Source organism: Oncorhynchus gorbuscha, linkage group LG03 (genome assembly GCF_021184085.1).
Source record: "Oncorhynchus gorbuscha isolate QuinsamMale2020 ecotype Even-year linkage group LG03, OgorEven_v1.0, whole genome shotgun sequence".
Lineage (NCBI taxonomy): Eukaryota > Metazoa > Chordata > Actinopteri > Salmoniformes > Salmonidae > Oncorhynchus > Oncorhynchus gorbuscha.
In genome coordinates this window covers 78720341-78736306 of record NC_060175.1, presented here as the reverse complement: position 1 = coordinate 78736306, position 15966 = coordinate 78720341, and the positions used below count along the sequence as shown (strand labels likewise).

The 15966-nt window shown below is 40.0% G+C and overlaps 1 protein-coding gene across 1 annotated transcript in view; it reads right to left on the bottom strand.

Moving 5' to 3' along the window:
* Positions 1-6520, bottom strand: part of cntn3a.2 (contactin 3a, tandem duplicate 2) — a 71051-nt gene extending 64531 nt beyond the window's left edge. The window contains exons 1-5 of the mRNA XM_046343838.1: positions 6161-6520; positions 3700-3835; positions 3415-3550; positions 913-1088; positions 613-708 (exon numbers count right to left, since the gene is read on the bottom strand). Coding sequence (XP_046199794.1) covers positions 613-708; positions 913-1088; positions 3415-3550; positions 3700-3754 — 463 coding nt within the window. The 5' untranslated portion in view covers positions 3755-3835; positions 6161-6520. The remainder of the gene's footprint in view (positions 1-612; positions 709-912; positions 1089-3414; positions 3551-3699; positions 3836-6160) is intronic.
* Between the last annotated feature and the right edge of the window lie 9446 nt (positions 6521-15966).

Below are 15966 nucleotides of genomic sequence, written 5' to 3'. Positions count from 1 at the left end.
GAACGACATTTATTGGATATTTCAAACTTTTTTAACAAATCAAAAACTGAAAAATTGGGCGTGCAAAATTATTCAAGGGGGCCGAATACTTTCGCAAGGCACTGTATGTTAAATATGTTATATTTATGTTATCTATATATGAAAGTAAATAAATTGCATTCTTAATGTAAACACTACTCATATTTCAGAGCGCACGGTAAGTTTTGAAAAGACACCAAGATTTACTTTGTAGCATCTACAGACTAATCGTTGTGGTGGAGACCTGGGTAACAACAAAATCTCACAGATGTTCCAACTTTATTTAAATATTTCTTAATTCCCCCAAACAACCTTTGTATGGATTTTATTAGAGGAAGATCGAAAACATCATGACTATCTTTAGGCCAAACTGGTGTGGAATTAACCTATATGTAACGATTTGGACATGAAGCATTTCTGACTATTTGAGTTTTGTGCTATCAGTTGAAATAATTGCACCAAAAGCACTGATTAAATTGTAATATGACTGCAAAATCATGCTTAAGTAGTAGTGTTAAAGTATAGTTGAAATGCCGTGTGGACTCATATAGGACTGTCAAGTGTCAAAAGAAGATAACAAAAGTAATTCAATACCTCCTGAGGACGTGGGTGTTCCACAGAGTAACACAACTCCTTGTCCTTCTCGAACTGACACCGCACTTCTTGTGTGGAGTTTAAAATGATCCAAGTCTAGAAGAGAAACAGGTCCATTTATGACATCTAAGAATATAAATACAGCACTGATGACACTCATTTCCCCCTATGAACCACCTGCATGTAAAGCATTATAATGCGTTTATAAGGTATGGTGTGTTATTATCAATGGTGACAATGTAATAATGCAATATAATGCAGTGTGAAAGGAGGCAGTATTATGGCCTGTTCTTAACTTACAGGCAAACTGTAGGCTTGCTCTTCTGCTGAGAACGGCTCCTATTGTGTTATAGGCTGTACACTGATACCTTCCCCCATCCTGGTAGCGGTCCAGACTTCTTATGATGAGGTTGCCCCCAGACAACCGACGCCGGTGGTCCAACTCCAGATTTATGAGAGTTCCATTCAGTGACCATCTGTGAGGGCAGAAATACCATCAGCTGCTGGCAATATTCACAAAACATCTCTATCTATATACCACAGTGGATTTATGGGAGCAAATTGAACACTAAAACTCAATAAAGGCAGCAACCGTTATTTGGACGGTACTTAAAGTTTATTGTTATTCTGAGGTCAATGATAAAAAAGAACATATACAGGTAGGTACGGTTTAGGGTTGTGTGTTGCTTTTGTTGTTTTGTCATTTCAAATGAAGGGACATACTGTGCATGAGTCTTCACTATGTCAATATTTGAAGTATATACCAATATCCATAACCATTTATAACCATTTGTAAATCTTCAAGCTAAGCTAAATAAGAAGAATGCCTGTTGAGATAAGTCCATGTCCCAGGCCATCTACTTTGTAGGTCCAGCTGTATCCCACAATCCCAAATGAAATGCTAAGAACCATATCATTACCAGATTTGTGTTATCCTTTCCATTCAATTGGACACATACTTTATACTGTAGTTGGACCTACACAACGGATGGCAAGGGAATGTGGACTCATCTTGACAGACTTATTTTGGAGTTTGAAGATATCCGACAAACTTAAATTGTGTGTCATGTCCTTTTAATAATATGCAAATGCATTCATAATATTTAGTGTTATTACAGTTTTACGGTTGATATGGTTATCCCATCCACTTAAGATAAACTCTCAAATACATTGTTTCCGCTCTCCACCGAGGCCTAATAGTCAAAAATGCACATACTATAGTCACAAACAGTAGCACCTTGTTCTTTTTCGATTAGTATAATATGCTCAGTTCTTCTCTCTTTAAACAAGAACATTAGCACCATGAAACACCACAGCAGGTGCAAACTCACACTACCCACACAGCAATGCTTTCACACATTCCTTTCATTGCACCCTTTCTGCATTCTCATAGAAAAGAGGACAATAATCAAAGCTGGTATCAAGTCCAAGGAAAATGTTAACGTCATTCACTTCCTAAATCTCGCAAATCTCAGTTTTGGAATATACTGACTTTATGACCAAAGTTATCTTACTTACACTTTTTATTCAATTTTGGGACTACAATTTATGTTTATGACTACTGGTTACGCCACAAAAACTGTTTTTTAACCAGAAAAGTAATTTTTAAAAATAGGTCATAGTATTTGAGAAGTAAAGCACCTTGAAACTCAGTCCATCAATCCCGCTACTATATCATCGCAATTAATTGATAGGATTTGATGACCTGGGGCTCTTGCCAAACAGGGGAAGGCAGAGGATCTTATTAGATCCCAGACGGTGACTTGTGGCATATATAAAGGCTGTTAAATTGAGCTGTGAGCTGTTATGAATGCTTATAGCAAGCCCACAGCACTTAACATGTGCCATAAAAGCATATTAGTCTATTCATAATGCATTATAAACAGCATGGTTACATTACTTGTGTTATTATTTTTCTATTTTTCTAAATAAATTATTTCTGCATTGTTTGGAAGTAAGCATTTCCCTGTTAGTCTATACCTGTCGTTTACGAAGCATGTGACAAATAGAATTGGATTTTAATTATGTAGTTCAGTTTCTCTTTATCTCATATAATAAACACTGTTTACATGTTCATTGATTATATGAGTCCAAATATGCAGCACAAGACCAATGTATTTTTGTGTTTTACCTCAGAAACCCTGTTCCCTTTTTGGGGGTATGAGAGCATGAGTGGCAGGAGTGAGAGAGAAAGCAAGAGAGAGAGAGAGAGAGTGCGAGAGAAGATAAAATGGAGGGAGCAGTGTATTCCATTTACACTTCAAGAGAGGAGCTGAGGAGGTGTTGAGGGCATGTGGTGCAGAGCACAGCAAGCCTGAAGAGATGCAATGCTAAACACGCTCGTCTCGCCTTTAATCAGAAAATGGAAATACTTCATCTTAGCTGGGGAGATACCAACCAGATGTGATTATGAACGTAGTGTGAGCTCAATACCACTTTTATTCTTCTCATTTACACCGGCTGTGTTGGAGTAGTGTGGACGACACAGCAAAGACAGTTGACAGTCAATACATCTTTTTGTTTTTGTTTGCGTGACTGTTTTTTTCCCAAACTCTGTAAAATAACAACAAGCTATTAATGTGAAAAGCATGAGCAGGTGAGAAGCGCCACATAAACCTGACCCATTAAAGTCCCTGATCGGCCAGACAGTCAAAACACCTAATTTCACAGGTGTAAATTAGTTGCTGATTGAAAAGCAAAGATGAAAACCAGTAGACCCCGCGGCACTGGTGTAAAACGTAGTCATAGTTGTCGTCGTAGTCATATAGAAATTCAAACCAGGTGAGTAAGTCAGAATCCTACCTGTATTGAGGAGGGGGGATTCCTTTAGCATCACATGTAAGTGTGGCCTCCTCTTCCATAGAATCAACAGGGATAAACAAGTCACCGGGTTCCATCCTCCATCTTGGACCATGGAATGATCCACTGTCCAAACATTCTGGGGAAGACATACTCTTCAATGTAGCAGAACGTTTAACTCATATATTCTGGCTGTGACATGAGTTCCAGCTTTTTCGAATGTCACACTCAAATCGTAAATGTCCCTACAAAAGAATCATTAAACATGACAAAAAAAAAGAATTCTACCTGCGAGACAGTCGATGATTGATAGCAGAAGAAGCTGTTTCCATGGTAACGTCATCTTTGGCAGGGAAGGACGAATAAGACTTTCATTCAATAAGCTCTAAACGACACTCTTTTCTCCGGAACAGACAGGCCTGACCTGTAGGAGACAGTCATTATAGCAAAAACACCAAACTCAGCATACATGTCACCTCATGAAAACTTCAAATATACTGTATCTTTTTTTGTGCTTAGCCATAATTTGGACAGGCAGTGAAGACGAATATGGAATTGACATTGGCAACATAGAAATATTGAGTGATGGAATGTTGGGACTGAATGTGGGAACCGTCCATTTCTCTTAACCATGTTTTTTTTCAATATCCAGTTTCAACATTCCCATTGAGCAACAGCATTAATTAATCCTGTGTATTCTGATATGGAAACAAACAATACAAGCGAGCAAGGGAGCACTCATTGGCATATGGGACAAGACAGACGCCAATCTATTAGGAGAACAACTGTTGACCCAGCTCCATCTTTCACAGAGACAAATCTATCCTCTCAGGCCCAAGGAGCCTGGACCTGTGAATTGGGTGCCATCCAATCAATTAGTCTCACCGACACCAGCATGTCTTGCCACATGCTGAGGGAATCTAGAGAGCTTGATGAGAAATCCATTCCCCACAGGTACATGATCAAGGGCGAGTGGCTGGTCATTGCGTGGTCTGCATTGCAATACTAAGGTTAATTGCAGTAGAGCAGTGATTCCCAAATACAAATAAACTAGACACAAATAAACTGAAGAATGAAACACACACAAATGTGATACCACACAAATGCCCTCTCCCTCTCCCTCTCTCTCTCTCTCTCTCTCTCTCTCTCTCTCTCTCTCTCTCTCTCTCTCTCTCTCTCTCTCTCTCTCTCTCTCTCTCTCTCACACACACACACAAACACACACACAGATTCAAACATGATGTACACCTCATTTAAGGTATAATCCTCAGGCTAGTCTGCTTTAGTGGTGTAGTTATATGGGCTAATTGTGTGTTGGCTGCTGCAATGTCAGATTTGTAAGGTCTCAGGGAGTATTTCCTCCAGGCTTTCATGTTTACTGGGTCTTTTCTCCTGCTGGAAGTCTCCTAAATTGGATTTTCCAAGCCTTCTCATGAAGAATTCTGCATGCTTCACCTCTTCAGTAGGTCTACAGTACAGCCTTGCAAACTGTATAGGCTTCACTGTGGGCTGACGATTGTTGTGCGATAGGAGTTGTGTAGAATAAGTTATTTGAAACCTGAGCTGCTCAATAAATGGTTTTATCTGTTTGGTCGCCATACATAGAACTTACATCATGTGACACCACATGTGCTGGTGATAAATAAGCCAAAGAATTGTAGCAGGATGAATGACAGATGATAAGGAGTTGTGTCACTTCCTGTATCACAGCAATTGAAACCCATAAAATAAGCACATCTCCCTCTCTTCTACTCTGGATCTGCAAGTAACCAAATACCACAGCATTTCAACAGCAAGGCAACCCAAACTGACCACATCAGGATTCATAACAATAATAGGACTTCCCACTGACTTAGTCAATAGAAGAATATGCATATTACTTGATTATTGTTTTAGTTCCCCAAGCATGAACAGACAAACTCATTCATTCAGAGCCATACCTTGGCAGGTTAGTCAGAATCTCTCTGCATAGAGAAATATTAAAGATACTGAACTAATAGGCACCCACCCACCTCTCATCGTTTGTCCCTTGAAAAATGTATAATTGAGCAGCAGCTCATTGGAAACACCTAAATGGTTCTATCATGGCAATGCAAGGAATTTTCAAAGCAATGCATTTTCAATGCACATGCAGCTTTGAACCCCCATTAGGCCTATGTACAATTTTACATCTATGCTTTGTTACATTTTAAACGGTAAAATTAGATGTGATGCCAATAGATGTTGATAACACCTATGGGTTCTATAGGAAGGACAAAGAGATGTGAAAGATGAGGTAAGAAATATACAAGAACTCATTTAACTGACAAACAAGCATTAGGCTGGCTATATGTCAAATAGCTTCAGAAATGAACTGTACAAAACAACAAATGTGTATCAATGACAAACACATCGTGAGTGCTTGCAGTTTCTGCGAGTAGCCTAGGCTATATGTTCCTCAATCCTCAATCAACGTTAATCAAACCAAACATACAAACCATTATATGTCCAATATCTATTATTAATATTATGTTACTGTTATATTGAGTTTATAATTGAGAGGAAACACCTCATGTCAAAGCCTATAGGCATATGGTAGATAGATGCCCACCAAGAAAACGAATTAGGCTACCAATCAAAGAACAATTTATTGAAAGTACATTTTATTGTCACCATTGCCATCATAATGTATATCCAGCCACACATTGTTTCAGTGATTTTTCAGTTTCAATGGTATGGCCACACATGCCAAGCTTGATAATTTCCTTACCTAGCGGCCGTTTTCTCCTTATCTTGAAATATATTCAGACCAGCAGTGCACTAATTCAATTCTTTTAGCCATAATAAATAGTTGACCCGCCACGGACGCGTTTTCCACCGATTTATGTCGGAAACACAAGCTCGTTCATACAGGTTAAACCGAAACACTGGTCAGTCAGTGTAAGAAAAAACAGTCAGTGTAAGAAAAAACAGGCAATGAACGAAGGCACTAAATAGGCAAGCGTCTCATAGCCTACGTCGTTTTCTCTTTCCCAAAAACAACACCCACACAGTTTGCTCATGAATCAAATCGGCAACCGTACGAAAGATGAGCACAAACGCAGACCTATCTCCGAGCCACATTCATGTTGGCAGATTATGTTAAAAATAGTATTTTGCGGAGGTCTCCATATTCCCTGTGAAGTAGCTAAAGCAGACGATAGAAGGAGAAAAGATGGAAAGGTATGGCAGACGCACCTGCCGAAGCCAAAGAACTGCGCCAGTCTTCGCCAGAGATCTGAGCAGACAGAAAAACTGTGGGGACATCACTGCGTAAAAATGATCAGGATATTAAAATGTATTGATAGGATTATAAAAATGTATTATGTTGATAACTGCACTTTCAGCCTGGCCTCAGAAGAGTAGATAACGTAGTAAAACGTACATTTGGATCACTCAAATTGGTACGTTATCCTATGTTACATTTCATATGGTTACATAAGACAGTAGGTTACTTAAATTGGTTGGGGTGGATGTGTGGGCTATAATGGCAATGTCTAGCAACCCAAAGTTTGAATCTCATATTTAGCATTTTTAGCTAATTAGCTACTTTGCAACTACATAGCATGTTTGCTAACCCTAACCTTAAATCCCTTTAACCTAACTCCTATTCCTAACCTTAACCCCTACCCTAGCTAACATTAGCCACAACAAATTGGAATTCGTAACATAGCATATGTTTGATAAAATTTTAATTGATTGTACATTGCAATTCGTAATGTATTGTACGAATTGCAATTGATAACATATGATACAAATTGTAATTCACAACATATCATACGAAATGGATGAATAACATCCAGAAATTAATACATATCATACGAAATGTAACATATCATACTAATTAGAGTGTCTCCGATTTACATTTACTATGTTACGTCTACCCCTGAGTCCTGGTTGGCCCGTTATTTATTGTATACTTGAAATATTGCACAGTGTAGATCCATTGCAGTCCGAATCTGCCCCAATGCTGGTGTAGACTGAATAGAAGCTATGATCAATTTTTGTGGGCAACTCTTAATTTTGTGTAGTAACCTTTCAACTGATCAAAGTTTTGGGAAAATATTGACATTTCAATGCACTTGATAGGTTACAGTAGGCTAATTAAACATGAATAAGCGATCTATAAATCATATTTTACATGGTTTCAATGTGTCATATTAAACCCCCTTGATCTGTAGGCTACTTGAAGAAGACATTTCTGCATAAGAATTATGTTATTTCCTAGGCTAAAGGTTGGACAGGTGGGCCAGCAACTGCAAAGTTGCCGGTGTAAATCCCAAATCTGATGGGGGAAATCCAGTGGGGAATGAGCTGGTAACCGGAAGATTCCTAACATGAGTATCCTAGATGACATCCCCTGCCGTTTTGCACTTGAGCAATGCACCTTCTGGTGTACATTGTGTCATAGTGCCGATGGTTCTGAGTTTGTGTCCTGGATCAGTTATATTTGCATTCCAACATGCCTTTCACTCAGAGTAAAGGAATAATAATCAATGCTACTATTCTGATGACAAAGTAAGATAGGCTATTAATCTATTTCAAGTCCTCGAGAGAGGACCTCTCCTTCCCACTCTATAACTGTAGTTCATAAATTATCTTCAGACAAGGCCCACATTTTATCAGCCAGTTGTCTGTCTTTAACACGTATGCTCGCTCACACACTCACACACACACACGCACGCACGCACGCACGCACGCACGCACGCACGCACGCACGCACACACACACACACACACACACACACACACACACACACACACACACACACACACACACACACACACACAAACAGTCAATAGCTGGGACAAACCAAGTGAAACAAACTATTTTTTACTACAGTCAGTGCCTGTGTAGTCTACCAGATACCTATTAAACACACATTGATCATCGTCTCTTCAGCCCAGGATTCTTTAACATGGCCAGGGCATCGTTAATAATGCTCCATACAGCCACCATTTGACATTTCCTTTAATTATCTCCGTAATGTATTCATGCACTTGATCCTAGGAGCTTGTTGTGAAAAGCCGCCTCTAGGAATATTTTTATCCCACCTCGAGGCACCACGGATTAGCCCGAACCCTGAAGGTATTACCTCCGTCTGTATGTGTGTGTGTGTTAAGCTGTAAAAGTCATTAGGCCTTTTTTCTCAACCGTTCAGAGAAGTGAATGTAAATGCTCCACCACGACTAGCTTGTCTAATACCCGGAGTTACAAAGAAAAGTGCAAATGGATGCAAGATAACATGCTAATAGCACAATGGAGCAACCTCCATGTTTAGCCTAGTTTTAGAGAATAACAGCCTCAATTCATTTGTTCCCTCTGCATGTCTATCTTTTAGCTAGCCAAGTACCTCAACTCTTCCATAGTTTTATAAATTAACCTCCAACTCCTTCGGATCGCGATATATTGATACTTAAGAAATTACAATTCTTAAACCCTTACCGTGTACCTATGTTGTTGTGTGCCTTTCTTTTTAATAAAACGTTAATCAAATATAACCAGCGACTTTCCTTACTGAGATTCAAATCAAAATCTAATTTTATTTGTCACATACACATGGTTAGCAGATGTTAATGCGAGTGTAGCGAAATGCTTGTGCTTCTAGTTCCGACAATGCAGTGATAACCAACGAGTAATCTAACCTAACAATTCCACAACTACTACCTTATACACACAAGTGTAAAGGGATAAAGACTATGTACGGAAAGATATATGAATGAGTGATGGTACAGAACGGCATAGGCAAGATGCAGTAGATGATACAGAGTACAGTATATACATATACATATGAGATGAGTAATGTAGGGTATGTAAACATTATAGTAAGTGGCATTGTTTAAAGTGGCTAGTGATACATGTTTTACATCAATTTCCATTATTAAAGTGAGCTGGAGTTGAGTCAGAATGTTGGCAGCAGCCACTCAATGTTAGTGGTGGCTGTTTAACAGTCTGATGGCCTTGAGATAGAAGCTGTTTTTCAGTTTCTCGGTCCCTGCTTTGTTGCACCTGTACTGACCTCGCCTTCTGGATGATAGCGGGGTGAACAGGCAGTGGCTCGGGTGGTTGTTGTCCTTGATGATCTTTATGGCCTTCCTGTGACATTGGGTGGTGTAGGTGTCCTGGAAGGCAGGTAGTTTGCCCCCAGTGATGCGTTGTGCAGACCGCACTACCCTCTGGAGAGCCTTATACGGTTGTGGGCACAGCAGTTGCCGTACCAGGCGGTGATACAGCCTGACCGGATGCTCTCGATTGTGCATCTGTAGAAGTTTGTGAGTGCTTTTGGTGACAAGCCGAATTTCTTCAGCCTCCTGAGGTTGAAGAGGCGCTGCTGCGCCTTCTTCACAACGCTGTCTGTGTGGGTGGACCAATTCAGTTTGTCCGTGATGTGTACGCCGAAGAACTTAAAACTTAGTACCCTGTCCACTACTGTCCCGTCGATGTGGAAAGGCAGGTGCTCCCTCTGCTGTTTCTTGAAGTCCACGATCATCTCCTTTGTTTTGTTGACGTTGAGTGTGAGGTTATTTTCCTGACACCACACTCCGAGGGCCCTCACCTCCTCCCTGTAAGTCGTCTCGTCGTTGTTGGTAATCAAGCCTACCACTGTAGTGTCGTCCGCAAACTTGATGATTGAGTTGGAGGCGTGCATGGCCACGCAGTCGTGGGTGAACAGGGAGTACAGGAGAGTGCTCAGAACACACCCTTGTGGGGCCCCAGTGTTGAGGATCAGCGGGGTGGAGATGTTGTTACCTACCCTCACCACCTGGGGGCTGCCCGTTAGGAAGTCCAGTACCCAGTTGCACAGGGTGAGGTCGAGACCCAGGGTCTCGAGCTTGATGACGAGTTTTGAGGGTACTATGGTGTTAAGTGCTGAGCTGTAGTCGATGAACAGCATTCTCACATAGGTATTCCTCTTGTCCAGATGGGTTAGGGCAGTGTGTAGTGTGATTGAGATTGCGTCGTCTGTAGACCTATTGGGGCGGTAAGCAAATTGGAGTGGGTCTAGGTTGTCAGGTAGGGTGGAGGGGATATGGTCCTTGACTAGTCTCTAAAAGCACTTCATGATGACGGAAGTGAGTGGTACGAGGCAGTTGTCGTTTAGCTCAGTTACCTTAGCTTTCTTGGGAACAGGAACAATGGTGGCCCTCTTGAAGCATGTGGGAACAGCAGACTGGGATAAGGATTGATTGAATATGTCCGTAAACACATAATATGTCCGCCAGCACATGGGCATGCTGAGTTGCCCTCTTAGAGCAACTGCAATGAGTAAACAGTCAGTGGTTGTATTTGATTAACGTTCAATTAAAGAGTATGGATTTCAGCAAACAAAGAAAGGACCGCAACAACAAAGGGAAAACATAGGTACATGGAAAGGGTTTAAGAATGTAAATTTTTTAGGTATCGACAAGTCCGAGGTTTATTTAAAAAACTAGTCTGCCCTCAACTCCATGGAGGAGTTGAGGTACTTGGATATCTTTGACCAGGCAGTAAGACTCAGCCGTTTCTACCAAATAAGTAGAAGTTTAATACACAAACAACTAAATGTCCAAGTTTTAAGATTCCCTTTTCACACAAATATGTTGTGTGAAATATTCACAAGTTACCTTTATCTAGTTACTTGTATCTTCAATACTGTGCAAGCAATGAAGTAAAAAAAAAAGCAATATCGTTTTCATATTTAAAACTGCTCATAAATACTCTAAAGCATAAATGCATTAAACTACGCAGGACTGCAAATCCTGTTTCCTCCATAACTTTGTATTCTAGACTACACAAGACTTGACCACGATTTGTAAAACCTTTTTATGAACATAGCTGTAAAAAAAAAAAACTTTGCTTTGTTGTTGAGCTGTTTGCTAATTTAAGAATGCACTGAGGAAGGATGCCCTCCTTGGGTTGCTTCATTAATTCCTACACTCTACGGTTGACTCTTGGTGTAGCCTTACTTCATTAGCCAGGATGGTTTCAACAGCCTTGCCTAAGACTAACGACCCGGCATATCTTTTATTGCCCACTGCAGCTCCATGCTTGTGGGGTCCATTAGGTCCGAGTACCTTGAATTCTCTCTCTCTCTCTCTCTCTCTCTCTCTCTCTCTCTCTCTCTCTCTCTCTCTCTCTCTCTCTCTCTCTCTCTCTCTCTCTCTCTCTCTCTCTCTCTCTCTCTCTCTCTCTCTCTCTCTCTCTCTCTCTCTCTCTCTCTCTCTCTCTCTCTCTCTCTCTCTCTCTCTCTCTCTCTCTCTCTCTCTCTCTCTCTCTCTCTCTCTCTCTCTCTCTCTCTCTCTCTCTCTCTCTCTCTCTCTCTCTCTCTCTCTCTCTCTCTCTCTCTCTCTCTCTCTCCTCTCTCTCTCTCTCTCTCTCTCTCTCTCTCTCTCTCTCTCTCTCTCTCAGGCCCCATTAAAGAAAAGGGAGATCCAGTTGGGGATAAATCCTGTTCTTGGTCAATACAGTTTGGCTGCTTCAAGAGGAGAATTAGAGACCTGCTTTGAGAGGACTGGGCAATAGTCCCACAACCTCAGACATCACTATGGGCACTATATTCAATCAAAACCGCTACCTGAGTAATTGAGGTTAGTCCAAAGCCAGGTAGAGACCGTAAAGAACATTTAGTGTTTTTTGCTGCAAGAGAGTATGTTTGACTTGTTATGCACTATATATTCTTAGATATAGTGTAATATATAATAATATAGTGTATTATACTTGCTATAATCTTTAGTAACAGCTAATGTCACCTTATAAAAGCCTACATAAATTATGAAGTCGTTCATAGAAAGTGTTACAAACATGATTTTAAAAAATACATTATAATACAAACGTTCACTCTCACAGAGGAACAGGTGGCATGCATCTCCCACTGCATCCAAGTGCAAAGCACATGTTGACTGTTGAAAGCTTCACTGACAAAACCAAATGGAGTGATAACTGAATGGAGATTTCATCTAATGTATTCAGAACAGGAGTTAGTTTGTCAGCGTATCAGTAAGGATCATGCTACAGTTAGTGTCCAAGCACCATACCAAGGATTTTCTGTAGTATCCCACCAGGCACAAACTGGTTGAATCAATGTTGTTTCAACGTAATTTGTCAGAATATTGTGAAGTGGAATCTACATGGAAAATATATTGGATTTGAAAAAAGTTCTCATCATTAACTGTTGTTTTGAGGGTGAAATTACAACCTCCGGATTATAGAGTATCATCATGATAAGCTAATTGTATAAAGTATGTTGAATTTGTACCTTGAAAACAACTTCAGATCTTTACTTTACCAATCAGTGCAGATAGAGCATCTTGCTATGGAGTGGGTAAGCGATTTAATCTATTTTGGAAAGTCGTTAAGAGAAAATGGTATTTTGCTGTAACAGCATGGTTTAATCAGAATGAAAGACAAGCACACACACTGTTTTGCCAGTCACTTTGTAGGGCACGAGAGGCAACTGAAATTTTGCCAGTGAGAGAGGATGAGGAAGCTTGCTTTGAAGCGTTGGGCATATTGTTATGACATGCATTATCTGAATTAGGCCCACAGAATTATATCTACGAAGGAGTGTCTTATATGGAGGAACTTTGAATATCTTTGAATTTCCGAGTTGTTTTAACGTTGGACCAGAGCAAACGTTAGCTAGCTAGCTAACATGCTTGTGTGTGCAGAGCAGCACAATAATTAAAAACACATCTTACCATTTTGAAGTTAATAAACATGATTACTATAATATCCTTAACTAGCATTGAAAATGTTAATCCATTCTTTTAAACATCTCTCCCTAATTTCTGAATCATGCTTGTAACGTTGTCTGTAGGCTACAGTAACCTATGCTTCAGAGTGGGAGAGAAAGGTAGCCTACACACACACCCACTGACACAGATTTCCAGCTGGCAGGCAGACGCTGGAATAAGTTTTTGAGTGAGAGTGAGGGCTTTGCATAGGCGCTGTGTTGTGATTTTTGTGGGACTGGAAAAAAATGCCCGGAATGTAAAAGAATGTTATTAACCGGTTCCCATGCTTTTAAAATAACAGTTCTGTTCCGGAAGAGGATAAAACACTTTTTTTCCATTTTGGGTTCTGTTCCTCAAATAATTTCTATGTTTTCTGTTTTTTGGTTCTGTTCCCTCAACCGTTCCAACCCTTGGTTTTAACCAAGCCCTGCTTAGCTATGATATTTGTCACTGACTATTACCAATTGTGCTATCGTTAGAATGATTGTTGAGAGATCTCCACTTAAAAATGAAATAGATTCACTGTTGCTATGAAGTCATTCCAAAGGGTAGGTTTAACAGACAAAATGAAATGTGACCATACTTTATCACTCATATATCATTGATTATGCTATTTAGGCCTAAGATGGAGACATGAATCCATCATTTAAATTATTCATTCATAGACAAACTGGAATTAAAGCCAGAGTAAGTCAGTGGCACAGATGGAACTATCAAGTTCAAGTTTATTTATTTGTCATATACACATGATATACGGTGCCTTCAGAAAGTATTAATTTGGGACCTCCAGAGTGGCGCAGTGGTCTAAGGCACTGCATCGCAGTGCTAGAGGAGTCACTATGTATCACAACTGGCTATAATCGGGAGTTCCATAGGATGGTGCACAATTGGCAAAGCGTCGTCTGGGTTAGGGGAGGGTTTGTCTCGTGGGGCTTTACTTGTCTCATCATACTCTAGTGATCACTAGAGTCACTGTCCTTGGTCTTCAGTTGAAAGTTTCCTCCGACACATTGGTGCAGGAAGGGTGTTAAGAAGCGCGGTTTGGCGGGTCATGTTTTAGAGGACGCATGACTCGACCTTCGCCTCACGAGCCCATTGGGGAGTTGTAGCGATGAGACAAGATCAAAATTGGGGATTTAACAAAATATATATTAAGTCTTCATTCAAAACCCCTTGACTCATTACAAATGTTGTTGTGTTACAGACTGAATTCAAAAATGATTCAAATATATATATATTCTTGCCCACCTACACACAATACGACAAAATGACAAAGTGAAACTTGTTTTTAAAAATGTTATCAAATCTATTGAAAATTAAATACAGAAATAGCTCATTTACATAAGTATTCACACCCCTTTGCTATGACACTCCTAAATGAGCTTCGTTGCATCAACTTTCCTTTGAGAATCTTTCCGATGACTCTACAAATTAATTGGAGTCCACCTGTGGCCAAGTAATTTGACTGGACATGATTTTGAAAGAAACACACACACATATATATATATAAATATAAATATATATATATATAAATATATATATATATATATATATATATATATATATACACTGAGTGTACAAAACATTAAGAACCCCTTCTTGATACACATGGGAAACTGTTGTGTATGAAAAACCCCAGCTGCATTGCAGTTCTTGACACAAACTGGTGTGCCTGGCACCTACTACCATAATCTGTTTGAAGGCACTTCAATCTTTTGTCTTGCCCATTCACCCTCTGAATGGCACACATACACGATCCATGTCTTAATTGTCTCAAGGCTTTAAAAAAATCATTATTTAACCTGTATCCTCCACTTCTGCTAAACTGATTGAAGTGGATTTAACAAGTGACATCAATAAGGGATCATAGCTTTCACCTGGATTCACCTGTTCAGTCTAGGCCATGGGAAAAGCAGGTGTTCTTAATGTTTTGTACACTCAGTGTAAGGTCCCACAGTTGGCAGTGCATGTCAGAGCAGAAACTATACCATGAAGTTCAAGGAACTGTCCAGTTTGGTCAGATGGCCTGACTGCATAGAGCTTGCTAAAGTTCCAAAGTCCAGTATTTTGACATGTCCCTCTTTGACTTCTTGGAAGATTTTAACCCATTTAACCCTAACTTTTCTCCATGTTTTCACCATAATGGTAAAGCCCTAGTTATGCCCTAGTCATTTTGTTGATTTGACAAAGTCATTTCTGGAGATTATTACTTATTTACTTATTAGTGATTCATTTCTGTCAGTCCCTCATTTTAATGTCAACCCTGTTACGTGAACTGAATTAACATGTTAATATGGATAATATAGAGCTGGTGGGATTTTCCATGCACCGGCAGAACAGAGAAACTACGTGTGGTAAGATGAGGGGTAGGGGTGTGTGTCTATTTGTCAATAACATCTGGTGCGTGATGTCTAATATTAAAGAAGTCTCAAGGTATTGCTCGCCTGAGGTAGAGTACCTTATGATAAGCCTTAGACCACACTATCTACCAAGAGAGTTCTCATCTATGTTATCCGTAGCTGTCTATTTACCACGACAGACCGATGCTGGCGCTAAGACCGCACTCAACCAACTCTATAAGGCCAAAAGCAAACAATAAAATGCTCATCCAGAAGCGGCGCTCCTAGTGGCCGGGGACTTCAATGCAGGCAAACTTAAATCAGTTATACCAAATTTTTACCAGCATGCCACATGTGCAACTAGAGGAAAAAAACCTCTAGACCACCTTTACTCCACACACACAGAGATGCATACAAAGCTCTCCCCCGCACTCCATTTGACAAATCTGACCATAATTCTATCCTCCTGATTCCTAGTTACAAGC